The sequence below is a fragment of the Tauraco erythrolophus genome, chromosome 3 (assembly GCF_009769465.1).
Source record: "Tauraco erythrolophus isolate bTauEry1 chromosome 3, bTauEry1.pri, whole genome shotgun sequence".
Classification (NCBI taxonomy): domain Eukaryota; kingdom Metazoa; phylum Chordata; class Aves; order Musophagiformes; family Musophagidae; genus Tauraco; species Tauraco erythrolophus.
Window position 1 is genome coordinate 24,114,590 of NC_141467.1, and position 12,235 is coordinate 24,126,824.

Here is a 12,235-nt window from a genome sequence, read left to right on the forward strand (position 1 = left end):
CACCTCAGCCTCCTTTCAGGTAGTTGTAGAGAGTGACAAGGTCTCCCCTCAGCCTCCTTTTCTCCAGGCTAAACAACCCCAGTTCCCTCAGATGCTCCTTGTAAGACTTGTGCTCTAGACTCTTCACTGGCTTTCTTCCTCTTTGGACACAAATTTTCAAGTTAGTGACCATTGTCCCAGTTTTATTCTGTTTCTTGATAAACCCTAGGAAACCGTAGCAGATGTTTGACAGCAAGCTCTTGCTCATTGATTCATGTTCTTTGAAATAGTGGACTATCTGTTACTACTGTCCATGGTCTCTATATTAAGGTGTAATGTCACATTATACCTTGCCTAGCTTAACTATGTGTGGGCTATATCCTCTCAGCTGCCCTCTTTCTTCCTTCTCAATTTGTATGTTCTTGACTTTTTTGCCTTGGATCCAGATGTAGCAATCCTGCAGTCAGAAGGTGAGTCAGATGAACTCTGTGGTCTGACTGAAAACAAATACATCAACACTTCTGTCCATGTCAAAAAGTTGATCCAGCTTGTGTCTGTGTGATGGGCAAATCAGAAGTAAGAGAAGGAGCGGGAGTTCACCCTTGGAGAATGGAGAGAGTGGTATTATACTGTCTGACAGCCATAAGTTATTCTGGTCTAGATGTGACAAAGATGCATCCATAGGTTAACACATGTGTAGATCAGGATATTGACTTACATGTTGGCCTGTTATGTGGTTCAGACACAAATGTGTGCTCAGACTGCATCTCTAAACAGCAGCATAGCCACATTTGTGAGGCAGATGAGGTCATATGAAATGAGGAATGGAAGACTGGTTCTGCTGTGATGTGCCTTTCCAGTATAACTAAGACTTCCGAAACCTTTCAGAGAGTTGCAGGTTGGCAACAGGTTCCTCCTTCTTGTTATCAGTCATATGGTGCAGGTGGATGAGGGAAAAGAACTGTCATGCCAATAGGCCAGAGTTCAGAGTTTGAGAAAGCCTTGGCTGAGTTTTGCTACTGTGTGTTTGGAGTTATCATTTACAGGTGATAATCTTGAAAACAATAGTCTGGGCCATATACAAAGTAATTTTTCCATCTCTGTGCTTGAAAGCCGTTTGATGTCTTCCTTGTGTACAGTTCAATTGATCTAACTGCTGACAGCTCTGTATGTTAGGTTTGCATTGCCTCTAGTTGGCCAAGATAGCTCTGGGAGCTGTCAAAGGGACTGTTAAATTTGCGTGCTACATCTGCTGACAGAGAAAGCAGGAATGTGTTGTCTGGAACAGTCCTTCCTTTGCTTCACATCTTGAATGGTGGGATGGCTGTCACTAGAACGCATGCTGTCTCTTAAGAGGTATCGGCAATATCAGCTTTTCCTGCACAGAGTATTTATCCAGGTAAATGTCGCTGTTGTACTGAGGACGGAGAGAAGAACGACATAGAATTCAAGTCCAGGAGAAAACGCCATTCTTTAATTAATTACAAATCTGTATATATAATGTGGTTCGCAAGAATGGACAAGGCTATTGATTGCTTGACCATTCACCTCCCAGAGTGACTGGCTGAACGCTACGACACCCATTTCAAAACAACTTTCCCAGTGTGCCATAAACAAGACTGCATAACAAGCTACAGGTGCAAGATAAAGTCTTAGTTTACAAAAACCTCAAACTGTTTCTCAGCTAGCCTGCATGGGAAAAAACTTTCACAGGATGCTGCAGCAGCTGGAAAATTTCTCTGCTTCTAGCTTTTTAGTATCCACAGGTAAAGGTTTTAGATTTTTTTTTTTGTAAAGAATCATTTAGGTTGGAAGAGACCTTTAAGATCATTAAGTCCAACTGTTAACCTAACACTACCAAGTCCACCACTAAACCATATTCCTAAGCACCACATCTGCATGTCTTTTAAATACCTCTGAGGATGGTTACTCCACCGCTTCCCTGGGCAGCCTGTTCCAATGCTTGACAACCCTTTTGGTGAAGAAAGTTTTCCTAACATCCAATCTAAACCTCCCCTGGTGCAACTTCAGGCCATTTCCTCTTGTCTTGTCACTTGCTACTTGGGAGAAGAGACTGACACCCACCTTGCCACAACCTCCTTTCAGGTAGTTGTAGAGAGTGATAAGGTCTCCCCTGAACCTTGTTTTCTCTAGACTGAACAACCTCAGTTTTCTCAGATGCTTCTCATAACAGTTGTGCTCTAGACCCTTCACCAGCTTCATTGCCCTTCTTTGGACACGCTCCAGCACCTCAGTGTCTGTCTTGTTCGGTTTTGGACCCCTCTCTACAGTATTTGAGGTGCAGCCTCACCAGTGCCTAGTACAGGGGGACAATCACTTCCCTAGTCCTGTTGGCCACACTATTTTTGATACAAGCCAGGATGCTATTGGCTTTCCTGGCCACCTGGGCACACGGCTGGCTCATATTCAGCTGGCTGTTGATCAACACCCTGGCGTGCTTTTCTGCCGGGCAGCTTTCTGGCCACTCTTTCCCAGCCTTGTAGTGTTGTGTGGGGTTGTTGTGACCCAAATGCAGGACTTGACACTTAGCCTTGTTGAACCTTATACAGTTGGCCTCGTCCTATCAATCCAGTGTGTCCAGATCTCTCTGTAGAGCCTTTCTACCCTCAAGCAGATCAAAACTCCCACTCAGCTTGCTGTCATCTGCAAGCTTACTGAGGGTGCACTCGATCCCCTCGTCCAGATCATTGATAAAGATGTTAAAGAGAACTGGCCCCAACACTGAGCCCTGGGGAGCACCACCCGCCAACTAGACTGTTTTTTTACCTAGTGAAGTGTATGCCTGTCCAAGCCACGAGCAGCCAGTTTCTTCATAAGAATGCTGTGGGAAATGGTGTCAAGGCTTTACTAAAGTCTAGGTAGACAACATTCACAGCCTTTCCCTCATCCATTATGTGGGTCGCCTTGTCATAGAAGGAGATTAGGCTAGTCAAGTAGGACCTGCCTTTCATAAACCCATGCTGACTGGACCTGTTAAGCTGGTTGTCCTGTGCATGCCATGTGACGGCACTCGAGATGACCTGCTCTATAACCTTCCCTGGCACCAAGGTCAGACTGATAGGCCTGTAGTTCCTCAAATCCTTCTTAGAGTCGTAGAATAGTTTGGGTTGGAAGGGACCTTTAAAGGTCATCTAGTCCCACCTCTCTGTAGTAAACAGAAACGTCTTCAGCCAGATCAGATTGCTCAGAGCCCAGTTCAACCTGACCTTGAATGTTTCCAGGGATGGGGCATCTACTGTTTCTCTGGGCAACTGTGTTGCCATCTGTGTTTCACCATCTGCATTGTAAAAACATTTCTTCCTTATATCTAGTTTGGATCTACCCTCTTTCAGTTTAAAACCATTGCCCCTTGTCCTGTCACAAGAAGCCCTACTAAAAAGTTTGTCCCCATCTTATAGGCCCCCTTTAAGTACTGAAAGGCTGCAATAAGGTTTCCCTGCAGCCTTTTCTTCTCCAGGCTGAACAACTCCAACTTTCTCTGCCTTTCTTCGTGGGAGAGGTGTTCCATTCTTCTGGTATTTTTGTAGCCCTCCTCTGAGCTCGCTCCAAAAGATCCATGTCTTTCCTGTGCTGAGGACTCCAGAGCTGAACGCAGTACTCCAGGTGGGTTCTCACCAGCATGGAGCAGAGAGGGAGAATCAAATCCCTTGATCTGCTGGCCATGCTTCTTTTGGTGCACCCCAGGATACAGTTGGCATTCTGGGCTGTGACTGCACATTGCCGGCTCATGTCCAGATTTTTATCTACCAGTGTCCCCAAGTCCATTTCTGCAGGGCTGTCTCAATTGCTTCATCCCCTGGACTGTATCAGTACTGAGGATTGTCCTGACTCATGTGCAGGACCTTGCACTTGACCTTGTTGAATCTCATGAGGTTCACACAGCCTCGCTTCTCAAGTCTGTCCAGGTCCCTCTGGATGGCATCCTGTCCCTCAGGTTTGTCAGTTACACCACTCGGCTTGGTGTTGTCTGTAAACTTGCTGACGGTGCACTCTATCCCACTGTCCATGTCACTGATGAAGATATAAAACAGTACTGGTCCCAATATGGACCCCTGAGGGACACCCCTTGTCATTGATCTCCATCTGGACATTGAACTATTGACCACTACCCTCTGAATGCAACCACCCAACCAATTCCTCATCCACCAAACAGTCCACCTATCAAATCCATATCTCTCCAGCTCAGAAGAATGTTGTGGGGGACTGTTTTAAAGGCCTTACAGAAGTTAAGACATGACATCCGTAGCTCTTCCGTGTCCACCGATGTAATTACTCTATCACAGAAGGCCACTAGGTTGGTCAGGCAGGACTTGCCCTTGGTGAAGCCATGCTGACTGTCTGGAATCGCCTCCCTGTCCTCCAGGTACCTTAGCATAGCTCCTAGGAAGATCTGTTCCATGATCTTCCCAGGCAGAGAGATGAGGCTGACAGGTCAGTATTTTACCCTTTTTAAAAATGGATGCAATATTTTTCTTTTTCCAGTCACCGGGGAGTTCACCTGACTGCCATGACTTTTCAAATATCATGCAGAGTTGCTTGGCAACTACATTAGCCAGTTCCCTCAAGACTCTGGGAGATATCTTGTTAGGTCACATAGACTTACGTACCTTCAGGTTCCTCAGGTGGTCACAAACCTGATCATCTTTTATAGTGGGAGGGACTTTGCTCCCCTAGTCTCTGCCTTGCGGTCCATCCACTTGAGAGGTGTGGGAAGAGAGGTTGCTGGAGAAAACTGAGGCAAAAAAAGTGGAGTACTTCATCCTTCTCTTTGTCTGTTGTTACCAGTTTGCCAGTCTTGCTTATCAGGGAGTTTATGCTTTCTTTGACCTTCCTTTTCTGGCTGACATATCTATAGAAATCCTTCTTATTATTCTTTGCATCCCTTGCCAAGTTCAGCTCCAGCTATGGCTTGGCCTTCCTGACCCCATCCCTACACAGCTGGGCAGTATTCCTATACTCTTCCCACGATAACTGTCCTGGTTTCCACTGCCTGTGCGTTTCCTTCTTGCCCTTTAGCTTGACCTGCAGGTCTTGACTCATCCATCCTGGTCTCTTGCCTTCCTTTCTTGATTTCTTACACCTGGGGATTGAGAGTTCTTGTGGTCTATGGAAAGCATCCTTAAACATCTGCCAGCTCTGTTCTGCTCCCTTGTTCCTGAGCACAGTTTCCCAGTGGGTCCTGTTGACTAACTCCTTGAAGAGACAGAAGTTTGCTTTCCTAAAATTCAGAGTCTTGGCTTTATTCTTTGCCTGACCCATATCCCTCAGTGCTACAAACTCCACCAGTGTGTGATCACTGCAGCCTCTGCTGCCTCCAATCTTGACATCACTGATTAGCTCACTTGTGTTGGTTGCACCCCCTCTAGTAGGACTGTCTGTTACCTGGCTTAAGAAGTTATCCTCAATGCACTCTAGGAGTCTCCTGGATTGCCTACAGCTCACCGTGCTACTTTGCCAGAAGATGTTGGGGTGGTTGAAGTCTCCCAGCAGAATGAGAGCCTGTGAGCAAGATGCCTTCTGTAGCTGGAGTAAGAAGGCCTCATCAGTAGAGGCTCCACTTTGATCAGGTGGCCAAGTGTAGACACCAACCACAAGGTTCCCTTTGCCTCTGTCTCTAATTTTTACCCGTAAGCTTTCAGCCAGCTTGTGGCTGTTCTTCAGAGACAGCTCTTCACATTGTATCCACTTCATGTAGAGGACAATGCCTCTGCCTCTCCTTCCTTACCTGTCCCTGCTGAACAGCCTGTAGCACTCCAGTCATGGGATTTGTCCCACCAACTTTTGGTAATGACAACTAGGTTGTAGCTTTTTAGCAGCATGATGGCTTCCAACTCCTCCTGTTCCTTGCCCATACTGAAGAGACACTTCAGCTGGGCTAATGACAGTGTCACCTTCTTAGAGGAACACCCCTTAAGTCCTTTGAGGGATTTCACTAGTGTTCCCATATTGGCTTCTATTACTTCAGGAGCTCCTGACTCATCTTTGTAAGATTTCAGCTGCGCTCCAGTGTAGTCGGCACTTCTCAGAGCAACAGGATGAAGGCCCTTGCTAGCACCCTGTCTCTCTAACCTTGCTGTGTCATCCCACAGCTTGTCATGGGCAAACCCATAATGTTATCCCCCTCCCCCTTAAAGTCTAATTTGAAGCTCTGTCAGTGAGCCCTGCTAGCTTGTGAGCAAAGACTGAAAGAATCCTTCTGGCCCTTCTTATAGACCGGTGCCGCGTTTGCTAACCTCCAGTCAACTGAGACCTCCCAGGTTAGCCAGGGCTGCTGATAAATGATGGAAAGTGGCTTGGTGAGCATTTCTGCCAGCTCTCTCAGTACCCTTGGCTGGATCCCATCTGGCCCGATAGACCTGTGTGTGTCTAAGCGGTGTAGCAGGTCGCTAACCGTTTCCCCTTGGATTATGGGGGCTTCATTCTGCTCCCTATCCCTGTCTTCCAGTGCAGTGGACTGGGTACCCAGAGAACAACTGGTCTTACAAATAAACACTGAGGCAAAGAAGGCGTTAAGTACCTCAGCCAATACCTCAGCCTTTTCCTCATCCTTTGTCACTGTTTCACCCCATGTCCAATAAAGGATGGCGATTCTCCTTAGCCCTCCTTTTGTTGCTAAACAAATCCTCATCCTCCAGTAGATCTTTCTCAGATGCTCTTTAGTCTGCTTTTAGTTTATATTGTCCTTTTAATACCAAGGGGATATTTTGTAAGTTCAATTAAGGCCTACTAAACAGCTATTTTAACTGTTCTTTCCCAGAATTGATGTTTTTCCCTCCTCTGCTACTCACTTGTTCATGTACATCTTGGCTGGAGCTTTCGATATTTGATTTTACTGATTATGTCAGTAATCTGAGCCTTTTAAGAGTGATCTTAAGATTTATTTGCACTGTAGTTGTACTGTAATGACAGCTAGAAAGTGTCCCTGTGAACTGAGGGCTTGCAGCGTGTAAAAAGAGGAGCTTCTAAGCTCTTATCATAAAGTAAACTAGGTATGTAAATAACTTATTCCTGGTTTTACTGTACGATAATATTAAGGGAAAAATGTTAAAGGAGCATCTTTCATAGGAGAGCTGTTTAATTTTATTAACCAGTTAACTGGTTTTTTCCACGTCTTCCAAATAAGCATCTTTGGAGATTTGTGGGAGTATCTCATATTTCTGTATAAATTCTGGTCTCAGCCAAAAAAAAGAAACCCAGAAGCATGGAATTTCTTCATACTAAAGGCAGAGTAGATTAATAGGTTTTTTTGTTCCTAAGTGTTTTCAGTGTTGAAAACAGATATAAGCACAATTTTTAAATGTTTATTTTAAAATTGTCCTCTAACCCTGTGGAGTGCTTGAGCCCCATGCAAATGAAATAGTGTTCTTTTGAGAGCAGTATCTAGTTTGATCACACTTGCTTCCTCTTTCTTGGCTGCTATATTAAGTATATGGCAGTATAGCCATAATCACCTTTTAGTTTCTGATGTCTTATAGTGAATGTTTCTAATGTTTGTGTATGAGCAATCTAGTGTGGGTATGCCTTTGAACTCCTGACCTGATAACTTAGTGAATTTCTTTTTTTCTACCTTTCTACCAAAGACAAGAGTTGGGGGCTTTGTTCTCTATTCTCTGTGGAAGGAGCTAGTGAGAGAAGAGATTCCCAGGCTCTGTATGTGCAACTCTACCATAACTTTTGGTGTAGCAGTAGTTTTACCCTTTACACCTATTTGATGGCAGGCATTTTTGGTCTATCAGTCACCCAGGCTGATAAAAATACTGTCCTATATCATTCATTTTCTTCTAGTATATGAAGGCATGACTATTCATTTTGCTTCTGAGAAAGTACTCCAAGAAGCTTCAGACTAGACAAACTCCTTCATAAGACCTTGTGTTATTCAGTCCATGTTCATTTTCAGGTTCTAAGACCTTACATAGCTGGTGGTAGCTGTGAAATTTCTAGGTTATCTTGGAATAAAAGCTCAAATCTTTTTGAAGATATTCTCAGATAAAACTCTTTAGCTGCAAGATTTCCTGCTCTGTCCCAGTGCTGAAGAGACCTAGCACGTGTATATTTAGTCGCATACTGGCATTGCTGTCTTGGGAACTGCAACTTCAGGGCCACAGCTGATTCTCTGCAGTATTGGGACAGGGATGACCCTGTCTTCATTCTGTCTCCTTTGGCTTAACTTCCTTTGTGAGATTGAGAAACCGGGACTGCATCGAGTATTTTAAATGGTTTTGTGTCATGGGAGCGTACACTGACAAAATACTATCCTCTGTTTTATTTCTTCCTTTCTTAATGTGCTCTACTTAGCTATTGAACTGTTGTTTCCAGATCTTTAGTTGCTGAGTGACAATCACACCTTTAATTCTTCATGTAAACCGCAAGATTTTATTTTCCTTCATGCATTGTTTTATCTACATTACATAAATAAAATGGTGGATAACAGTCATTATGCCCGTGAGGCCCTTCTGCAGCTGTTGAACTTGTAACTTAGATGATACTATTTGGTTCAATGTTTGCTTAAAATGCTGGACTGCCTCTTCTCATACTAATGCACTGACATGTCTTTAAAGTTGGAAGACTAAACATGGAACATGTGGTATTTAATCTTGCATGAAATAGTAATCCCTAAGCCAGTAGGAGAAATACTCCTCCTTTTTGAAGTGTAAATATGAAATGATGTAATAAAGGTAGTCTAAATACATTTAGGCTATCTATGTCCTCCCTTCCCATTATACATCTAATCCAAAAGAAAATTCCCGTACAGGTACAATGTACCTTTATGATGTGAAATACGAAATAAGTCTTATTGTAACCCTTGAAGAATTTCAAAACTAAAATAACATTATCTTCTCCAAGATGATAACTTTTCACAGCCTCTTTTTGTAAAATAGTCAGTCCTTCATGTGTCTTGAGCATGGATTTTAAAGTTAGTGTTTCAGCCACTAATCTCTGATGAAAGGAAAGCTTGAAAGTACTCCTGCTCAAGAAGTAGTACAATTCAAATAGCTGAATGTTGGGAAGGTATGTTGGAAAAGTACTACTTTATACTTGTTGATAATTGGTCACTGTTTGGCAGGGCCAGGTAGGCTTTTTCTCTGAACTACTTACTGTTACGAATTTTCTTAAATTCTAACTTATTCTGGTTTTGGAGCCAGCCTGTTTCTCATTTCCACTACCTCATGATCCATGGTACTTCCTTTATAATTGCGGGGATCTAACACCTTCTAAATTGTCTTGTAAATCTGTAAGTAAGGACTAGTGAAGATCATCTGTCTTCAGTGTGAAGGTCAGCTGTGGGGCTGGGATGTTAATGTCTTCAGTGCATCCCATAACTGTTGTAATCCAGATTCTGTGGGAAAAAAAAATATTTTCTGTATGGAGAAATGCAAGAACACTGGTATCTGCATGTACATTCTTGGTAATTGAGATCCACTCCCTTTAGAAATACAGAGTAAAAATCTTACCTATATGTCAGTGCTTGCATGTTAGTATGGTAGAAGAAAAGTAATATACAAATTTAAAAATTTTGATGCTTCAGTGGATCAAATGGTGTGCTAAGAAAATGAAAGTTCAAAAGGATTCTTTAGGTAGGAATATCTTAAACTGACTTTTAGCATAATATGATTGATTGTTGAAATGCTTGCAAATATGTAACCAACAGTCTTTGTTTAATACTTAATTGAAAAATTTTTTTAGCACATTAGGTAGAATCATCAAAGTGACCCAAGAAGTGATTGACTACAGGGCCTGGATTAAAAAGAAGTGGGGGAGCAAAATTAATTTATCACCTGAACTTGGTAGGTATAGCAGGAATCTTAAACCACCTTAATTTTTTTCTTGAATTTGATGTAATTCAAAATACTCATACCTCAAAATTAGTCACTTCCAGGTATGCAGGAAGAAATAAAAGGAATTTGTAACTTCCTAACCCAAGCCTAGTTTTCTTTGAGCCTGTTTTTCAATTAGCTTGTTAAACTGCAGCTCTTCTTAGACTTCAAGGCCCATGTGTTTGTACTGTGTGCTCTTAAATGATACTTATGTTTTCTGTTAACAGATAATAGGTTGAAAATAAGAGACCAGATAGCTCCGTGCAATGGGGAACAGCAACAGAACAGAGACTCTGAACCATCTTACAACCAACGCTTGGCTCTGTCATTGGCTAGTACGCAACAGTTATCCTCTGGCTCATCTGCCTCTTCTGTGTCATCGCTCTCCGGCAGTGACATTGTAAGCTTTTTCTTTTAATGGGTTAAACTAATGAGAAGCAAAGTTTATCATGCTCTTCAAAGCCTCTACTGATACAACAGCAGTTAAGGTGACGCTATCTCTAAGCTGCCGCAGCAAGTTAATACCTTCCCTTTCTCAGAAAATACTGAAATCAAATATTTTTTCATTAAATTAAATGGGTCTGAATTCCATCCTAAATGTTTTGGTACTCTTTGTGGTAGTAGTTAGATGTAATAAAATACAAAAACCCAAGTTAACAGTAGCTAAGTGAGTAAGTGTAGAAGTATATCTTCATAAATCTTCCCATCGAGTAAAATCTCCCAGTGTCAAATTCCGGTCCTTTTTTCCCACACCCTAAACTGAACATGAACATCATATTGTGCTATGAAGGTGAATAATATTCCTTACTATTTTCAGCCAAGCAGTCAGTTCATGTTTTAATGGTAATGGGGCCCTCATATGTAAAGTCTCGCTGTCAGCTTCCTTGTTTGAAAGGGCAATTTGAAAGTAATTTCTGGGCGTTACTCTAACTTTCTGGAATAGCAGTCTGTCGTCTTTTTAAGTATGTTCCAAGACCTTTAAGGTTCTATAAGGTGTTTTTGTTTTGATATGGACTCAAAGCAACATGGAATTGGGCAGTGCAGATTATGAAGCATAAAACTGTATTGCGTGTCATGAGGTGCTTGTTATAAATCTGCTGAAGCATTCTGTGCTAGGTAGAGACAAGGTGTAATATCCAGCTAACTAGAATAGTAAATAACTGGATGATGCCAAGAGAGGTCCAAGTACCTGTTTCTTGACTGCTTTCAAAAACTAGTCAAATAAGGAATTAAAACTTGGGAATTGTATTCAATAAAAATTTAATAACTTATGAGGGATAAGCGCTTTCTTTACATGTTCTGGTTACTTTCTGAAATTCCTTTATGCTACTGAATTTTCTGTGTTGAATTATCTTTTCACTCCTCCTCTAGTAAATATGGTTAAATGCTTTAGTTGCACTACCTGGCTAATGGAAAAAGAACAGCATGATGCTTGCCAGTGATACTACTAGTCATGCTCCTGGTTTGAGTATGTCAGTGAGAAAGATTTTGCTATAGTGAGTCTTAGAGAAAATGCAAATATTTACTTGTGCACTCCCAACATAATTGATGGTGAGTGGTTATGACCTCCCCTTAGTCCCTTTTGGCCTGACGTTGAAGGTGAAACTTTATTGCCTAATGTCAGAAATGAATGAAAAGTGAAAAGGAAGCTCTCAATAAGAAAGACCTGCAATCAGTTCGGTCATCCACAAAATAAATGGAGGTGCTGCCCTTTTTAACAGAATAAAAAGCCTTATGCCCATGTGCTTGTGACAGACTCTAAGCTTTTGTTGTTTATTGGTATTGTGTCCTTAGACTGCCACCATGTTAATCCGATTTTGGAATGACATGGCCGGTTTCTGACAAATAACTGATGAGTTCATCCTACTCACACTTGAATGTGTGAGGATGAGAAAATTCTGGTTGAGCAGAATCTATCAAACACAAACAGGTCCTTGAGGGGAGAGAGGGCAACATTCCAAAGTGGAGTAGTGCGTATCTGTTTGCAAAAAGTTTGTCTTAATGTCCTGAGCTGCACCTGATTCAGGAAGAGAAGGCTATTCTGCTGGAGCTGAAGAGGCTATCTGTGGCATGGTCTGGCATGATAGTATGCCTAGGTTCCAGCAAAAGAATATCTAGCGTGTGTGACAACTGGTATTTGTGCCAAAGCTTCTAGTGTGCTGCAAATACGTAGGATGCAGTGAACTTTGGTACCAGCTTCAGAACAAAATAATATGAATACGGTGCATCTCATCACTGTAGGGTTATATGTAGTGTTAGCTCTGATCTTGTTAAGGATTCTTCTTCAGGAATGATTCTGTATTCATTTACAGTATACCTTCTGAACTTCTCTGATACTGAAGACGAGAAGCAGGGTACAGATTATAAAGAAAATGCAGGAGATGGGGAGATCCTAGGTTGGCAGTTTGCTGATCTCTTCC

At 42.3% G+C, this 12,235-nt stretch overlaps 1 protein-coding gene across 1 annotated transcript in view; it reads left to right on the forward strand.

The window, feature by feature from the left end:
- The window catches only part of TENT4A (terminal nucleotidyltransferase 4A), a 64,931-nt gene that overhangs the window by 31,050 nt on the left and 21,646 nt on the right, over window positions 1-12,235 (forward strand). The window contains 2 exon segments of the mRNA XM_086609060.1: window positions 9,685-9,785; window positions 10,043-10,215. Of these exon segments, the coding sequence (XP_086465186.1) occupies window positions 9,685-9,785; window positions 10,043-10,215 (274 nt within the window).